Source organism: Oncorhynchus tshawytscha, linkage group LG06 (assembly GCF_018296145.1).
Source record: "Oncorhynchus tshawytscha isolate Ot180627B linkage group LG06, Otsh_v2.0, whole genome shotgun sequence".
NCBI lineage: Eukaryota > Metazoa > Chordata > Actinopteri > Salmoniformes > Salmonidae > Oncorhynchus > Oncorhynchus tshawytscha.
In genome coordinates this window covers 26,891,816-26,910,887 of record NC_056434.1, presented here as the reverse complement: position 1 = coordinate 26,910,887, position 19,072 = coordinate 26,891,816, and the positions used below count along the sequence as shown (strand labels likewise).

Genomic DNA, 19,072 nt, shown 5'->3' with positions numbered 1-19,072 from the left:
GGGGGGGTAGCTGACGCTACGGAACTAGGCTAGTTAGTTATCAGTACAGCCGTACACAAAATTAAATAAATGGGTTTGATGGCGTTATACCCGATTGAATCAATAAAGGGCAGATTGAATGGGATCGTTAACAATCTAACGTTACACTAACTAGTTTGTGCTTGCAAGCTCCCCTTTTTGTTTAGTTAGCTACCTAGCTAGCTTGGCTAACGGGTAGACAGCTAGTTTAAAGTAAAAGCGTTTCTCGTAAAGATTTTCAGGGGCCTATTCATCTTCATGATTGTCGTAACTCGTTAACTATCAGAGGACATTACCAGCTATTTTGCAAGGTAAGTAGCTAGCTCACGCCCATATAGAACCAACAAGCATCTCATGAGAGCAAACATTAGCTAGTTTAGCCACATTTAATGTTGTCATGTAACATGGGGGTGTGAAAAATGGCTAATGTTAGCTATTAAGTTAGCTAGCTATCTGACTAACAGTCAGCAGGTTAGCTTACTCATTTGGTAACGTTAAAATAATTGTAGTTAGCTACAGTTCAATAAAACGTCTCTCATTATATACAATAAATATCTTCAAGTGGGGTCACCACATACAAAAGGGTTAGCTATATACCAGTATCTTTGATGTAACGTAAACGTTAGCTGTTAACCAGACAACTAACTCGCATTATAGCAGTTTCAACATGGCTGTTGTCTTAGCTATTTACCATTATTTTGTGTAACGTTAGCACTAGCTAACTCGCATTATCCTTTTCAACATGGATGTTGTTACAGCCAGTCAATTTAGCCGTGGCATAAATTAGTCATAACAAGCTTATCTAACTAACGTTAGCTAGCCAGGAAAATTTGACTGAAATCTAACAACTAAACTGTACCAAATAGCCGTATATAATGTTAGCTAACTAGTATATTCTGTAATGTTAATCAACAGCACTAGCTAGCAAAATATTTTTATTTCTCAGTGCATTTGGTTTATCTTGAACATGTAATTATTTTCATCAATGTTATTTTACACGGGTCAGAGTTTGGAAAGTGCACGTGGACTTCCTTCCTGTATGACGATTATTGTTCACTGTAACACTGCTGATCTGTGCCACTCCTCCTAGTTGCCATCCATCTGCAGAGTAGTAGCACCATGATTGACGTCCACACCCGGATCGTCATGAGACGCCTCCACGAGTGCTCCAAATGATATGATAGTAGCTTCTTGGATTGCATTCTGTGCTAGCAGGAGCCTTGAACAGGTTCTACTGCTCTCTTTGGAGCAGCAACATTCACTACGGGTTTGGAAAAGCCTTGGGACAACCAGAACCATGGGAAACAGCTGTGTTTGTAGAGAAGACAGTGATGTGGATGATGGATCGGCAACTCGCGGGCAGCTCAGGCGAGTTGATCACACCGCTGCTGATCACCCGGAGGCACGAAGCAGTCGGCCCCGGGACCCAGTCAGACCGCCCCGCCGTGGACGGGGACCCCATGAACCTCGCCGGAAGAAACAAAATGTGGATGGGCTGGTGCTGGACACACTTGCTGTCATCAGAACTCTAGTTGACAAGTAAGTGTTTGCAATATAATTTCCAACTAAGCAAGTGGCCGTGGCATGCATAATAAACATTGCTTCCCTTCACAAGTGTAGTTGAATATTATGTGTCAGGACTGTAGTACAGTTTGTTCAGATTATGCACTCCCTTTTGTTGGCACTTCAGGCACTAACATGGTCATTAACATGGTCTTGAGGTTTCTATTTTTGTTCAGTGAGTGTTTATGTATGTATGCATACATACACACTACTAGTCAAATGTTTTAGAACACCCCCATTTTTCCAGTTTTTATTGAAATTGAAGCAGATCAAGTCCAGGTAATAACCTGAAATGGTACAAAGGTAAGCGGTAAACTGCCAGAGGTTAAATATATATATCTATATAAAAAATACAAGTTTGTTACCAAAAACTGAAAAATAATGTACATTTCAGAGTTTTATTTTTTTAGGCCTTTTTCAGGGAACAAGTAATGGGTTAACAACTTACAGCTGTTCTGCAGCAATGGATGTAAATTGGGCCTTGATACTAACCATTCCTACAGGTGTCCCAACTTTTGTTAATTACTTACAAAAACCTTCTGTCTGTATAAAAGCAGTGTTGGAACAGACTGTTACTACACCCTCTTAAGCATTATTTGGACATTATTGTACAGCAGGAAGTACTATATTGCTATCATAATGGCGAGGAAAAGGCATTAACAAAAGGAGACCGACAGACCATTATAACCCCTAAAAGTGTAGTTCTTTTCTTTAGAGAAATTGTAAAGAAAGCCAAGGTGTCAGTGAGTACAGTTTCCTATACCATCAAAAGGCACTTGGAAACTCTGACGGAGATCTGGCAGACCCAAAGCCACAACAGAATCAGAAGACAAGTTTCTGATAGTCAACAGCTTGCGTGATAGGTGGCTCACAGGACAACGGCTTCAAGCACAGCTAAACACTGGTCGAAGTAAGCAAGTTCCAACTGTGAAGAGAAGACTTCAAGCTGCAGGTTTGACAGGTCGAGTGGCAGTAAGAAAGCCATTGCTAAGATGGCAAAATAAGAAAGAGGCTTGCCTGGGCTATGAAGCACTGCCAGTGGACTACTCAAAATGTTAAATCTTTGGTTCATCACACAGGGTTTTGTATGCTGTCGAGTAGGCGAAAGGATGGTTCCTCAGTGTGTGACACCAACTGTCAAACATGGAGGAGGATGTGTGATGGTCTGGGGCTCTTTGGCTGGATCCAGAGTCGGCACCCTCAACCAAAACGGCTACCACAGCATTTTGCAGTGCCATGCCACACCCTCTGGTGTATGCCTAGTTGGTCAGGGGTCCATCCTACAGCAAGATAATGACCCAAAACATACCTCTAGGCTACTACCTTAGAAGAAAAGAACAACGCGGTAGGCTTCAAATCATGGAATGGCCAGCATAATCTCCAGACTTAAACCCCATCGAGCTGGTTTGGGATGAACTGGGCACAAGGGTGAAAGTAAAGCAACCTACAAGTGCAACACATTTGTGGGAACTTCTGGAACAGTGTAGGGAAGAACTTTCCGAACAATATTTGATTTCCATTGTAGAAAGAATGCCTTGAGTGTGTTCGGCTGTTAAAACTGCAAAAGTTGACCACTTTGAGTAAAAAATGTAGATTACATTTTGTTAAACAAAACTATTACATTATTTTTTTTGGTCCCCAATTGTTTATTTGTTCTATGATTTAATATCAGAGTACATTTAAGACATTAAAATGTGAATTTCAATAAAAACTGGAATAATGGAGAACTTTTGACCGTGTATGTATATATTATACACACAGTACCAGTCAAAAGTTTGGACACCTGCTCATTCAAGGGTTTTTCTTTATTTTTACATTTGTAGAATAATAGTGAAACTATTAAATAACACATGGAAATCATGTAGTAAACATCAAAATATATTTTATATTTGAGATTCTTTAAAGTAGCCACTCTTTGCCTTGACAGCTTTGCACACTCTTGGCATTCTCTCAACCAGCTTCATGAGGTAGTCACCTGGAATGCATTTCAATTAAGTTAATTTGTGGAATTTCTTTTCCTAATGTGTTTGAGCCAATCAGTTGTGTTGTGACAAGGTAGGGGTGGTATACAGAAGATGGCCCTATTTGGTAAAAAACCAAGTCCATATAATGGCAAGAACAGCTCACATAAGCAAAGAGAAATGACATCAAGTGCTTTGATGAAACTGGCTCTCATGAGGACTGCCACAGGAAAGGAAGACCCAGAGTTACCTCTGCTGCAGAGGATAAGTTCAGTCAAGTTACCAGCCTCAGAAATTGCAGCCCAAATAAATCCTTCAGAGTTCAAGTAACAGAGACATCTCACCATCAACTGTTCAGAGGAGATGGCATGAATTAGGCCTTCATGGTCGAATTGCTGAAAAGAAACCACTACTAAGGGAAATAATAATAAGATACTTGCTTGGCCCAAGAAACACGAGCAATGCTCACCTTTGAGCAATGCTCATGGACATTAGACCGGTGGAAATCTGTCCTTAGGTCTGATGAGTCCAAATTTGAGATTTTTGGTTCCAACCAACGAGTCTGTGAGACTCAGTAGGTGAGCGGGCGATCTCCGCATGTGTGGTTCCCACCGTGAAGCATGTAGGAGGAGGTGTGATGGTGTGGGGGTGCTTTGTGACACTGTCTGTGATTTATTTAGAATTCAAGGCACACTTATCCGGCATGGCTACCACAGCATTCTACAGCGATACGCCATCTCATCTGGTTTGTGCTTAGTCCCACTATCATTTGTTTTTCAAGAGGACAATGACCCAACACACCTCTAGGTTGTGAAAGGGCTATTTGATCAAGAAGGAGAGTGATGCAGTGCTGCATCAGATAACCTGGCCTCCACAATCACCCAACTTCAACCCAATTGGGATGAGTTGGACCGCAGAGTGAAGGGAAAAACAGCCAACAAGTGCATATGTGGGAACTACTTCAAGACTGTTGGAAAAGTATTCCACATAAAGCTGGATAAATGCCAAGAGTGCAAAGCTGTCATCAAGGCAAAGGGTGGCTACTTTGAAGAATCTCAAATATATTTTGATTTGTTTAACCCTTTTTCTTTTTTTCCCCACATGATTCCATATGTGTTATTTCATAGTTTTGACGTCTTCACTATTATTCTACAATGTAGAAAATAGTCAAATAAAGAAAAACCCTTGAATGAGTAGGTGTGTGAACCTTTGAACAGTACTGTATATTCTGGACTAATTATTTGTGTGTATTGTCTATTACTGCACTGTTGGAGCTAGAAACATAAGGATTGCACCTGTGATGACAGCAGAAAAATGTGTATGCAACCAATAAGATTGGATTTGAAGACAGATTCTCCTCTTGGGTTATCCAGGAGGGGTTCCCCAGGGATCAGTATGACTGCTGTTAGTGGTCAGATTTACGGGCAGGGTGAGGGAGGCCGGTGGGCCAGTCTCGCTCGCAGACAAAACGACAACAGTCGCACGCCCATCCATCACACTGCTCCACTCTCCCTGCCTCCGACTTGTCATCTGAATTTCGTAACTGCTTAGACCAGACGTAACCAATGATTGAACTTCATTGTCACAAGATTCTCTATTCACCATCACATTTTTTTCCCCAGTGACCAAGAGCCTCCCTACTCCATGATCACGCTGCATGAGATGGCAGAAACGGGTAAGACTGATGTACTTATGATTGCTCATATACAGTACCTTGATGTAATACATGGATTTCAGGCCAGATTTCTTCAGAAAGATACTGTAATTTTCTTCAGTAAGAGGAACTCTATCCTCTGATGCTTTATCTCCTCTGTGTTAAATGAAATAATTAGTGAGTCCTCTTGTCAGCTGTAACCTACGGATATTGATGACTAGTGGATCTTAAGGTTGTTCAAGGCTCTTCTAGCCGACATAATGATGCTAATGCTGGCTGCCCAGTCAGTCCCTGTCCTCAGGCCATAATGTGCCTTTCTGCCTGCCTATTAGTCAATCTCATCTGGTCCTTCAGCTAGAATGTGTTCATTCTACATTAATGAGCCTTTTATTTTTGATTTAACCTTTATTTAACTAGGCAAGTCAGTTAAGAACAAATTCTTAATTATAATGACGGCCTACCAAAAGGCTAAAGGCCAGCTGTGGGGACGGGGGCTGGGATTAAAAATAAATAAGTAAAATAAAACGCACATCACGACAAGAGACAACACTACATAAAGAGAGACCGAAGAGCCTTGTTTGTAACCTTTTACTATTCCCTGTTAAGGCTATTCATTTTGAGAACAAGACCCATGCTTCCAGAGCATTATGCTAGTGAGTGGCAGGTCTGAGCCTTTCTTTGGCTGGTATCTAAGAGGTGGATTTAGCATGGCCTAACTGGGTCTTAACTACTGTATCCTGCCCGCCAGCATGTCTCGTCCCCTCTCATTGCCACAAATGTGTGCTGTTTACTTTATAAGTGCATCTCTTCCTTTGATGGTTGAGAGAGTTGTAGGTTTGGGGCAGGGCAGTCAGGTGTTGACTCTCTGCTATGTAAAGTGAAGAATGGAGTTATTCCTGGACCTTGTATCAGGGATAGGAGTGGGGTAGCTGGCGGTGGGATATAAAGGGTCACTAGTATTTTATTCACCGCATTTCAGATTTTCTTATGTTCACCAATGATGTTGTGGATATCTGTAAAAGACATCAATCTGCCTTAAGAGGGAAATACACAGTAGGTTGCATCGTCTGATTACAAGGAAAGGTTAGAAATTAGTCAATTCTTTTGAATTGAGGATGGCCAGGAGGAAGAGAAACCCCAAACAATTCCTCCCTTTCAACAGAATTCAACGGTAAATGAGTTTCGGTTTCTGACCAGTTGAGTGATGATGCACAAGAAAGCCCCCAAGCAGACATACTTAAACAACCTCAAAGACTGCATATCTGCATCAAGTGTGACAACTAACTACAAAGAGCAATGGGGCTGTTAATTACCAGTTTTGCTCTCCCCTGCTAACCTCCACTCCCTCCCCTGCCCCATCCCCTAAGATGACGGCTGGTTGGAGGTGGTCCAGTCTCTGATTCGGGTGATACCACTGGACGACCCATTGGGACCAGCTGTGATCACCCTGCTGCTTGATGAGTGTCCACTGCCCACAAAAGTAAGTTCTGGGTCTCTAGTTCCCTCTAGGGCCTGATAAAACCTGCGTTCTGGAGAATGTGGACAAAATCCAGACATTTTAAAAAGGAATTCAACAATGTTCAAAAATGTATTGAAATGTAGGAAATCAACTAAATGTATTCAAGTTATTAGAAAATGCGTTCATTTGCCCACGATTTTCATAAGACAAATACATCAGTCACTTGTTTTTTCCCTAAAACGTTCCTTGTACTTTTTACCCCCTTTTTCTCCCCAATTTCGTGATATCCAATTACAATTTTGTTTCATCACTGCAACTCCCCAACGGGATTGGGAGAGGCGAAGGTCGAGTCATGCATCCTCCGAAACATGACTCGCCAAACCGCACTTCTTAACACCCGCTCGCTTAAATCAGAAGCCAGCCACACCAATGTCTTGGAGGAAACACTTGTGGTGGGCCTGCAGGCGCCCAGCCCGCCACAAGGAGTCGCTAGAGCGTAATGAGCCAGGTAGAGCCCCCTCCCCCGGCCTAACCCAGATGACAGTGGGCCAATTGTGCTCCGCCCTATGGGACTCCCAGTCACGGACGGTTGTGACACAGCCTGGGATCGAACCCGGGTCTGTAGTGCTTTAGACTGCTGCACCACTCGGGAGACATCTTTAAAACTTTCTGAAGAGGCAACGGCACAGGAATGCCCCTCTGTGTGTGTTTGTCTACCATTTTGTGTAGCTGTTAGCTATGATGCTAATGTAATGACAACCGTACTGGAGGACTTATCATTAGGCAGACGAGGCAATTGCCTTAGGCCTCACATCATCAAGGGGCCTCATGAGCTGGGCATAAAAATGTTTTATCTGCTTGATGCCCACCAAGCTCTGCTCGAGGTATAATAAATGCTAAAAAAATCCCCATGTTAAGCTAGAGATGTTTTTTTTTTTGTTGCATGGGCTGTGTCTCTATCCACCGCATCAGCCGATGTCGGTCTTCCGGAATCCGTGGTGGAAGGTGGCAGTGCTACAGCACTGTTTGTCAAACCTGGAGATGTCTCAAAAATTAATGTCTTCTCACGGAAACGTCTGTAGCGTCCAAACGGTTTGGCCTACAAATTAGTATTACTATTGAAAGATGAGACTCCCACGAACACTATGGTGTACTCCGTTTTGTTCCACACACACACACACACACATACACACACAAGTGTCACGGGGACTCTGAAGGTAACCCGGTACCTAGATGAAAAATGTATAGAGTTTATAGTCAAAGGTATACAGGTAATTCCACAGTTAAAAGATTTAGGCTAATAGCAGTAAGACCAAACTCAATGTTTCTTCATGTTTCCTTTATACAAGGGTCCTAAAATTCCAAATCAAATACCTAAATTATCCTTGGTATGACCATCTTAAAATATTGCATATGTTAGTTTAGTAGTAGTCTCATGTCGGCAATGACGTACCTACAAATAATGTTGCTGTCACGCCTCTCTTGGAGGTCTGGAGGATACATTTTGCAGAGTGGTTCCGTATGCTAGTTTGCAACATTGCATTCTGTTATGAGGTGTCCTCTTTACACAATCGACATACATCAACCTATTTTGATTGGGTTTTAATCAGCGATTTCCTGACCAACCTTACCATAGACTGTAAAAATAATCATCACACACTGTTGCACCTAAGACACTAATCTAGTGAGCACTATTGGAGCACCTGCTTTCTGGCCAAAAAGAGTATGGCAATGAATCCGATACATGTTCTACATATACTTAGTGTACAAAACATTAGGAACACCTTCCTAATAATGCTTTGCACCCCCTTTTGCCCTCATAACAGCCTAAATTCATGGACTCTACAAGTTGTCAAGTGTTCCACAGTGATGCTGGCTCATGTTGACTCCAATGCTTCCCACAGTTGTCTGATTTTGGCTGGATGTCCTTTGGGTGGTGGACTATTATTGATAAACACGGGAAACTGTTGAGTGTGAAAAACCCTGCACTGTTTAAGTTCTTCACACACTCAAACCGCTGTGCCTGGCACCTACTACCATACCCCGTTCTACAGTGTCTTGCAAAAGTATTCATCCCCCTTGGCATTTTACCTATTTTGTTGCATTACAACCTGGCATTTAAATTTATATATATTTGGATTTCATGTAATTGACGTACACAAAATAGTCCAAATTGGTGAAATGAAATGGGGGGGAAAAACCTTGTTTAAAAAATAAATAGAAAAGTGGTGCGTGCATATGTATTCAACCCTTTTGCTATGAGCTCCCCTAAATAAGATCTGGTGCAACCAATTACCTTCAGAAGTCATATAATTAGTTAGATTGCACACAGGTGGACTTTTTTTAAGAGTCACATGATCTCAGTATACATACACCTGTTCTGAAAGGCCCCAGTCTGCAACACCACTAAGCAGGGGACACCACCAAGCAAGTAGCACCATGAAGACCAGGGAGCTCTCTAAACGGGTCAGGGACAAAGTTGTGGAGAAGTACAGATCAGGGTTGGGTTATAAAAAAAAATATCTGAAACTTTGAACATCCCACGGAGCACTATTAAATCCATTATTAAAAACTTGAAAGAATATGGCACCACAACAAACCTGCCAAGAGAGGGCCGCCCACCAAAACTCACGGACCAGGCAAGGAGGGCATTAATCAGAGAGGCAACAAAGAGACCAAAGATAACTTTGAAGGAGCTGCAAAGCTCCACAGCGGAGATTGGATTATCTGTCCATAGGACCACTTTAAGCCGTACACTCCACAGAGCTGGGCTTTGCAGAAGAGTGGCCAGACAAAAGCCATTGCTTAAAGAAAAAAATAAGCAAACACGACTGGTGTTCGCCAAAGGCATGTGGGAGACTCCCCAAACATATGGAAGATGGTACTCTGGTCAGATGAAACTAAAATTGAGACTTTTGGCCATCAAGGAAAACGCTATGTCTGGTGCAAACCCAACACCGACTCCTAACACCCCTGAGAACACCATGCCCACAGTGAAGCATGGTGGTGGCAGCATCATGCTGTGGGGATCTTTTTCATCGGCAGGGACTGGGAAACTGGTCAGAATTGAAGGAATGATGGATGGTGCTAAATACAGGGACATTCTTGAGGGAAACCTATTTGTCCCCGTCTCAAATCTCTGAAAGGCAGAGGTTCACCTTCCAGCAGGACAATGACCCTAAGCATACTGATAAAGCAACACTCGAGTGGTTTAAGGGGAAACATTTAAATGTCTTGGAATTGCCTAGTCAAACCCAGACATCAATCCAATTGAGAATCTGTGGTATGATTGCAGTACACCAGTGGAACCCATCCAACTTGAAGGAGCTGGAGCAGTTTTGCTTTGAAGAATGGGCAACAATCCCAGTGGCTACATGTGCCAAGCTTATAGAAACATACTCCAAGAGACTTGCAGCTGTAATTGCTGCAAAAGGTGGCAAAATATTGACTTTTGGGGGGGGTGAATAGTTATGCTCACTCAAGTTTTCATTTTATTTCCTTGTTTGTGTCACAATAACAAATATTTAGCATCTTCAAAGTGGTAGGCATGTTGTGTTAATCAAATGATACAAACCCCCAAAAATACAACCCCCCCCCAAAAATCTATTTTAATTCCAGGTTAGGCAACGAAATAGGAAAAATGCCAAGGGAGGTGAATACTTTCACAAGCCACTGTAAGTCACTTAAATTTTCTGTCTTGCCCATTCACCCTCTGAATGGCTGACATGCACAATCCATGTCTCAAGGCTTAAAAATCCTTCTTTAACCTTTCTCCCCTTCATCTACACTGACTTGAAGTGGATTTAACAGGTGACATCAATAAGGGATCATAGCTTTCACCTGGTCAGTCTATGTCATGGAACGAGCAGTGTTTTGTACTCCTTGTATAGTAAGACAGAGGGGCGCTGTTTCGCTCGCTCGGGTACTTTCTCCAGTGAGAGAGTTTTTGCTAGAAAGTTAGTGAGTGCGCTGTTCAGATGCTGAAATTATTTTGGATAAATGTGCAAACGTAACCTACTTTTTGAAGTGATTTGTTTTGACAATCCGATAACATGACTGGTTGTGTTCATGGCACATTTAAAAGGGTAATACATTTTTACAGTTAAAGTACGTCTTTACTATTAAACTTAGGGGGGGGGGGGCACTGCATTCACATGAGCGCTACAGAAACATTGCTAACAAACGATGGTCTCTGGCTGGTGCGCATTTGGATTAAAGGGTAAATAGTGTTTCCAGACCTCTAAAGAGGTCTCTGGATGTGGTATAATCATTGTTGTGGACTTAGTTTATAGAAAAACTCAATTGGATGTTCTAAGTGTGATTTTGAGCGAAAACCTGAAAAAATGGGAAAAACCGATACCTGGAAAACCAGAAAGGAGATAATGGAATTTGGAGGAAAACTAAATGGAATTCTGTTTTTTTGTTGTTTTTTAAAATAGATTTTATAGGGCGCTACCTGTAATGTCGCTGCAATCCATCTTACATGCCTAATGCCGTCACAGTACTCTTAATTCAAAGCGCAAATTCCCAAAGCATGTCCACTCCTACGCACTCCTTGAGAGCAGCTGATCACAACAAGCCAATCTTATTGTCAAGTACAGGGTTTTTCTGCTGGAGGCCACCTTTTTTAGTTTATTTCTCTGCTTTTAGTCAGCACTGTACTTTTGTCTCTTAAAGATTCTTCTTTTGAAAAAGAAAAACGCAGTCTTGGCTCAGAATTTTTACTCTCTATTGAGAGGGATTCAGTGTTTTTGTTAATCTAGTCAGTGTAGCCTGTTGCTTTACCCGTTGTATTCCATATAGGCTTACAGAGAAAGTGGGTATTAAGTAGATTTGAACATTGCCGATCTAAAGGTTTTTCTGTGTTGTGCTTTCATAACAGTACTTGTTTCCCTTACTTTGTTAGGACGCTCTACAAAAGCTGTCCGGGATGCTGAGCCTGAGTTCCACTGTGGCCCGCCAGGATGCTGTCATCCCTTCCAAGCACCGCAACACTACAGCTGTACTGGGCTGCCTGGCTGAGAAACTGGCTGGTGAGTGTGGATGCAACCTGATCTCCCTCATTCTCTTACACACACACCAACTCACAGAATATACAGTGTGAATATGTATGAAAATGCTCCAGGTTATTTGACCCTAGCTGCTCAACCAGTTTTTAGCATATCAAGTGGTCAGTGTGAACTGAAAGCGCTGATCCCGCAAGTTTGAGTTGGTCTGTCATGACATGGCCAAAGTGCTCTGCCTTTGCTCTGACAGCTCTGCTGAGCCTGCAGCACTGGGCTGTGGAGGGTGGTCAGGGTGAAACGATTTAGTCTGTCTGACATACACAACAGGGGTTGCCTCTACTAATTAATGTAGGGGCGACAAGTAGCATTGTGGTTAGAGCGTTGGGCCAGTAACCGAAAGGTTGCTAGATCGAATCCCCGAGCTGAAAAGGTACAAATCTGTCGTTCTATCCATGAACAAGGCAGTTTTAAAATTTATTTATTTATTTATTTATTTATTTATTTCACCTTTTATTTAACCAGGTAGGCCAGTTGAGAGCAAGTTCTCATTTTCAACTGTGACCTGGCCAAGATAAAGCAAAGCAGTGCGACAAAAACAAGAGTTATTAACCCACAACACAGTTAACCCACTGTTCCTAGGCCATCATTGTAAATAAGAATTTGTTCTTGACTGACTTGCCTAGTTAAATAAAAAAATGTCTGTTTACAACCCAAACTGTGAACTACACCTTTTCTTTCTCTGGAAGATCTGAAGTGGCCTTGGTGCAATCCTGTGCTTTTACTGTGGCCCTGAGCATTGTTTCTCCTCCTAACGCCCACTCCACATGTCTCATCTCTCAGGTCCAGCAAGCATTGGACTCCTGAGCCCTGGAACCCTGGAGTACCTGCTGGAGAGCCTGGTGAGAGAACACACAGATCTAGAAGATCATAAATTCTGTTACAAGCTGTCAATAGTCATGTACTTGTGTTGCATGTTGTTTTTCTATAGAATGAGGATGAGACCTTGTCTAATTTATGTCAATCTCTGTTCCCAGAGTTCTGAGGCACATCCTACTGTTATGCTCTTTGCCCTCATAGCCTTGGAGAAGTTCTCACAGACCAGTAAGTTTGTCCCCATCTCCTGTACAATGGCCATGAAACGGACAACTGACTGTCATATTTCACTGTTGCAGGTGAGAACAAGCTTACGGTGTCCGAGTCGTGTATAGGTGACCGGCTGGGGATTCTGGAATCGTGGGCTGACCACACAGACTACCTGAAGCGCCAGGTCGGCTTCTGTTCACAATGGAGCCTGGATAACCTCTGTGAGTAGTAGACTACATCATGTTAGTGAGGACAGTTCTCATCCACATTTCCCCACACAACAGATTTCCCCACAGTGCTCTTGGCTTTAGCAGCAGTCCATTGTTCATTGTGTGAAGAGGCTTTAAGCTCCTTGCAGGGTGTGATGTGCCTTCAGAATATGCACTTAGCAGCACAGTTGAGACAGAGGATACTTTTCACGTGTGTGTGTGCGTGAGACTGACTTATACCATTCCCTCTCCTCAGTCCTGAAAGATGGTCGTCAGTTCACCTATGAGAAGGTGAACCTGAGCAACATCAATGCCATGCTGAACAGCAACGACGTCAGCGAGTATCTTAAGATCTCTCCTAGTGGACTCGAGGTGAGGGGTGTCTATGTAGAAGGGCTGGGACAATACCAGTATCTCGATACTCATTAGTATCGTGGCAAGAAAACAAAACACGAAGCGGATGTAACTTCTTTAGGAAAACAGCCCCGATGTTGGAAACAAACATTATGTTGTCATCCAGAGTCACATATATTTATTTTCAAAGCTATCGCACAATATTTTACATACAGCAGGACCAAAGAGTTTGTTCTGCTTCGTGTTTTCGTTTTTGCCATGGAAAGAATATTGTGATCCTGGTATTGTCCCAGCCTTACTATCTAACAAGCGTAACAGAGGAGTGGTCTTGTGACTAGAATTATCCAAACTCAACTTTCTGTAGGGGCACTGTTGCACACACAAGGAATGATTATATTTTATGTTCCAGTCATGGGAAAGGCCAGCATTACACTGTAGCCAGTTCATTAGGTACACCCATCTAGTACCAGGTCAGACACCCCTTTGCCTCCAGAACAGCCTAAATTCTTTGGGGCATGGATTCTTCAAGGTGTCGCTTTCTAGCATTGCTCGATTGGCATCAAGGGAACTAACGTGTGCCAGGAAAACATTACCCACACCATCGCCACCAGCCTGTACCTTTGACACCAGGCAGGATGGGGCCATGGACTCATGCTGCTTACTCCAAATCCTAGCTCTGCTATTAGCATGATACAACAGGAACCGGGATTCATCACAACGTTTTTCACTCCTCAATTGTCCAGTGTTGGTGATCATGTGTCCACTGGAGCTGCTTCTTACTTTTAGCTGATAGGAGTGGAACCTGGTGTGGTCGTCTGCTACAATAGACCATCCGTGACAAGGACCAACAAGTTGTGCGTTCACGAGATGCCGTTCTGCACACCACTGTTGTACTGTGCTGTTATTTGCCTGTTTGTGTCCCGTCTGTTAGCTTGCACGATTCTTGCCTTTCTTTCGACCTCTCTCATCAACGAGCTGTTTTCGCCCACAGAACTGCCGCTGTGGTGTGCAGAACGGCATCTCGTGAACGCACAACTCCTATGTTATTTGTTTGTTGCACCATTATCGGTAAACCATAGACGCTGTTGTGTGTGAAAAGCCCAGAAGGCCGGCCGTTTCTGAGATGCTGGATCCGGCGCGCCAGGAACTGACAATCATACCACATCACACTCAAAGTCACGTAGGTCACTCGTTTTGCCCATTCTAACGTTCAATCGAACAGTAACTGAATGCCTCATTGTCTGTCTGCCTGCTTTATATAGCAAGCCACGGCCACGTGACTCACTGTCTATAGGAGCGATCCATTTTCGTCAACGGGGGGGCCCAAAGTTTTGAGAATGAATATTAATTTAACAAATATTAATTTCCACAAAGTTTTCTGCTTCAGTGTCTAGATATTTTTGTCAGATACTATGGAATACTGAAATATAATTACAAGCATTTCATAAGGGTCAAAGGCTTCTATTGACAATTACATGAAGTTGATGCAAAGAGTCAATATTTGCAGTGTTGACCCTTCTTTTTCAAGACCTCTGCAATCCGCCCTGACATGCTGTCAATTAACTTCTGGGCCACATCCTGACTGATGGCAGCCCATTCTTGCATAATCAATGCTTGGAGTTTGTCAGAATTTGTGGGTTTTTGTTTGTCCACCTGCCTCTTGAGGATTGACCACAAGTTCTCAATGGGATTAAGGTCTGGGGAGTTTCCTGGCCATGGACCCAAAATATCTATGTTTTGTTTCCCGAACCACTTAGTTATCACTTTTGCTCCATCATGCTGGAAAATACATTGTTCGTCACCAAACTGTTCCTGGATGGTTGGGAGAAGTTGCTCTCGGAGGATGTGTTGGTACCATTCTTTATTCATGGATGTGTTCTTAGGCAAAATTGTGAGTGAGCCCACTCCCTTGGCTGAGAAGCAACCCCACACATGAATGGTCTCAGGATGCTTTACTGTTGGCATGACACAGGACTGATGGTAGCGCTCACCTTGCCTTCTCCGGACAAGCTTTTTTTCCGAATGCCCCAAACAATTGGAAAGGGGATTTATCAGAGAAAATGACTTTACCCCAGTCCTCAGCAGTCCAATCCCTGTACCTTTTGCAGAATATCAGTCTGTCCCTGATGTTTTTCCTGTAGAGAAGTGGCTTCTTTGCTGCCTTTCTTGACACCAGGCCATCTTCCAAAAATCTTCACCTCACTGTGCGTGCAGATGCACTCACACCTGCCTGCTGCCATTCCTGAGCAAGCTCTGTACTGGTGGTGCCCCGATCCTGCAGCTGAATCAACTTTAGGAGACGGTCCTGGTGCTTGCTGGACTTTCTTGGGCACCTAGAAGCCTTCTTCACAACAATTGAACCGCTCTCCTTGAAAATCTTGATGATCCGATAAATGGTTGATTTAGATGCAATCTTACTGGCAGCAATATCCTTGCCTGTGAAGCCCTTTTTGTGCAAAGCAATGATGACGGCACGTGTTTCCTTGCAGGTAACCATGGTTGACAGAGGAAGAACAATGATTCCAACACCACCCTCCTTTTTAAGCTTCCAGTCTGTTTTTTGAACTCAATCAGTATGACAGAGTGATCTCCAGCCTTGTCCTCGTCAACGCTCACACCTGTGTTAACGAGAGAATCACTGACATGATGTCAGCTGGTCCTTTTGTGACAGGGCTGAAATGCAGTGGAAATGTTTTGGGGATTCAGTTACTTTGTATGGCAAATAGGGATTTTGTAATGAATTTCAATTAATCTGATCACTCTTCATAACATTCTGGAGTATATCCAAATTGCTATCATACAAACTGAGGCAGCAGACTTTGTGAAAATTAATATTTGTGTCATTCTCAACTTTTGGCCATGACTGTACACTGCCGGGTATAATACTTGTGTTCTATAGAGATAATGGATCTGCCCTTTTCTCTCCTCCCAAGGCACGCTGCGACGCGTCCTCCTTCGAGAGTGTCCGCTGTACCTTCTGCGTGGACTCAGGCGTGTGGTACTATGAGGTCACTGTAGTCACCTCAGGGGTCATGCAGATTGGCTGGGCCACCAAGGATAGCAAGTTCCTCAACCATGTAAGTGTTCACATTCTTTACTGATACACACAGCAAGCAGTGTTTATTCATGCTAGACTGAATACCATAATGTGTGTGTTTCAGGAGGGCTATGGGATAGGAGATGATGAATATTCATGTGCATATGATGGCTGCAGGCAGCTAATCTGGTACAATGCTCGCAGTAAGCCACACTCCCACCCTTGCTGGAAAGAGGGTAAGTTCAACCTGAACTTTGTACAGGATTCATGTAGCTCAGAGAGGCAGGCTGTAATGGGAGATGACTGTCAGGGCCTCAGCTTACACAGATTTGTTACTGAGCTAATGGCCCTTACAAGCCTATCCTTAAGCTTTACACTCATGTTGATCTGTAGGAGATGTCATCGGTTTCCTACTGGACCTCGGTAAGAAGCAGATGCTTTTCTTCCTGAATGGACATGAACTCCCCCCAGAGAAGCAGGTGTTCTCCTCAGCAACGTGAGTATACACACCCTACTCCTGCTCGCTCCCTTCTATGGACATAATCCACCCCACACAAGTATTCACATGCTGTACATTTCACTAACTCACTGCCACATCCAATGTCCTCCCAATTCTTCCACTTACCTTAGTCTCTCTACTTAATCTCTTTCTCAGGTCTGGCTTCTTTGCAGCAGCAAGTTTCATGTCCTACCAACAATGTGAGTTTAACTTTGGGGCGAAGCCCTTCCGCCACCCCCCATCTGTTAAATTCAGCACCTTCAATGACTTTGCCTCGCTGGCGTCTGATGAGAAGATTATCCTTCCCAGGTAAGTCTGAGGTAATGGAGCCTTCAGGGAAATGGTTAGGCTCTAAATGATCACTCTGGTTGAACAACTGCACATTACAACGGCACATTATGTGAACTCCTATGTAGCTTTTCATGACTGTGCTTGTGTGTTTCCCTCAGACACCGGCGCCTGGCTCTGCTGAAGCAGGTGAGCATCAGAGACAACTGCTGCACCCTCTGCTGTGACCAGATGGCCGATACGGAGCTGAGACCCTGCGGACACAGGTACAACAACTTCCCTCTCTTTTTCACCACTTGTACCTATCTAGCCATTTGCCTATCTGTTACAGCTCCTTACTTGGCCTCTGTGTGTTTGTCTCTGTCTCCTTAGTGGGATGTGTATGGAGTGTGCCTTACAGTTGGAGACATGCCCACTGTGTCGCCAGGACATTCAGACACGTGTCAGACTCATCTCACACGTGTCCTGACACTTCGCCTCCAAACCAGGACATGAACACTCCTCCCCAACCCTCCCATCCTCCAATCCCAACCAATAGGACAATGGGGCTGTGCTAGGATTTGTGATCGGACCCTGGGCCTAATTTGAGGAGGGAGTGGTGGGACCTGACGAAGACTCCCAGGAGAGAGACTGTAGGGAGAATAGAACAAGGAGGGGGAACCTTTCCTTTATCTGCACTCCATGGAGCGTTCTCTCTGTGAGGAGATGGGCCCCTCACCAGTCTGAGAGCAAGAAAGTGCTGAGAGTGAGAGGGCAGGAAGGCAATTTTGAGATATTAGCAGGCAGCAGCATTTCCAGAATTGCCTCATCAATCTTAATTCATAAACTCACACAGTATCTGCACATGGATCTGCCTAATGTTCCCTCAGGCTCTGGTCAATGTGTCCTGTGTATCTCTGCTCAAACGTTTTAAATGTATCTGTGATTCTCTTGTTTTCTGACTAAACGTAAAGGCACAACAACAAAAAGACTATGTTAACTCCCTGCTCAAACATACAATACCAACTGAGCACAGATTTGTCTATTACTCTCCATCTCTCGCTCTCTCCTTTACTTGAAGCATTTCTGAGTTGATTGAATAATCATTCTGTTATAAATGAGATTGCAAAATTTACAGAAGAACTCTGATTCAAAAAGTATCATATTTGTGTACGTACAATTAAAACTAAATTGAGTTGATTGAAATTAAGTTATTGAAATCACAGTTAACTGGGATAGTTTTGATTCCCAGGATAGCCTGAAGTGGTTGTGGAAAATCATTCAGAATCAGAGGATGTTGTCAGAAGATATCACACATCTCTGTTAGTATGAATGACTACATTTGGTCACAGTGCAAATTTGGAGGGCCAATTGTCCCCATTCCAGAAAATGAGTCATGGAAGAAATTAAGAAAAAGTGAAATTGTATCTTAACGTCTTAATGGAGTAGCCCCAGGGGTCCCAAAGATGTGATTTACTGATTGATCATTGTTTTCTGAGTTGTGATATTTGTAATAATAAATATTCAAGTAACTGTCCAGTGTTTCCAGATTTCTATGAAATATGACCTATAATTAAAAACAATGAGTGAAATAATTTTCCTTCCAAAAAATGTTAAGTAATGATCTTAAAAAGCAGCTTTTTTTGTGTTGGAATGTTGTGGGAGTGCCCCAACAACAGAATGGTGTGGGTGTAAACCGGTCATTAAAACTATTCATGGGAGCTCATCCCACAGAAAGCGTTTCTGAAACAGTCCGTTTTTTCTCCAATGTATGACTTTGACTACAAATAAGATTATAGGATAAGTTAACATTATTTGGAAATATGAACTTTTAAAAGTGAGATTTTCACTGGATAGTTACTTTAATGTTATGTTGCTTGTCAAAGATGCCATTATTATTGACATGATTTAGCCATGGGCTACATTCACAACTAAACCCATCAGTCAGAATGAATTACATGA

The 19,072-nt window shown here is 43.0% G+C and overlaps 1 protein-coding gene across 1 annotated transcript; it reads left to right on the top strand.

Moving 5' to 3' along the window:
• The first annotated feature begins 16 nt into the window (after positions 1–16).
• On the top strand, positions 17–18,647 carry LOC112252330 (RING finger and SPRY domain-containing protein 1). Its single transcript, XM_024423456.2, has 15 exons — positions 17–329; positions 1,109–1,557; positions 5,165–5,217; positions 6,564–6,676; positions 11,562–11,688; positions 12,502–12,560; positions 12,696–12,762; positions 12,834–12,965; positions 13,210–13,325; positions 16,241–16,384; positions 16,469–16,580; positions 16,738–16,840; positions 17,000–17,152; positions 17,293–17,397; positions 17,504–18,647. Exons 2-15 carry the CDS (start codon positions 1,196–1,198, stop codon positions 17,598–17,600), a joined length of 1,743 nt encoding a protein of 580 aa, XP_024279224.1. The 5' UTR covers positions 17–329; positions 1,109–1,195; the 3' UTR covers positions 17,601–18,647.
• The last annotated feature ends 425 nt before the right edge of the window (positions 18,648–19,072 follow it).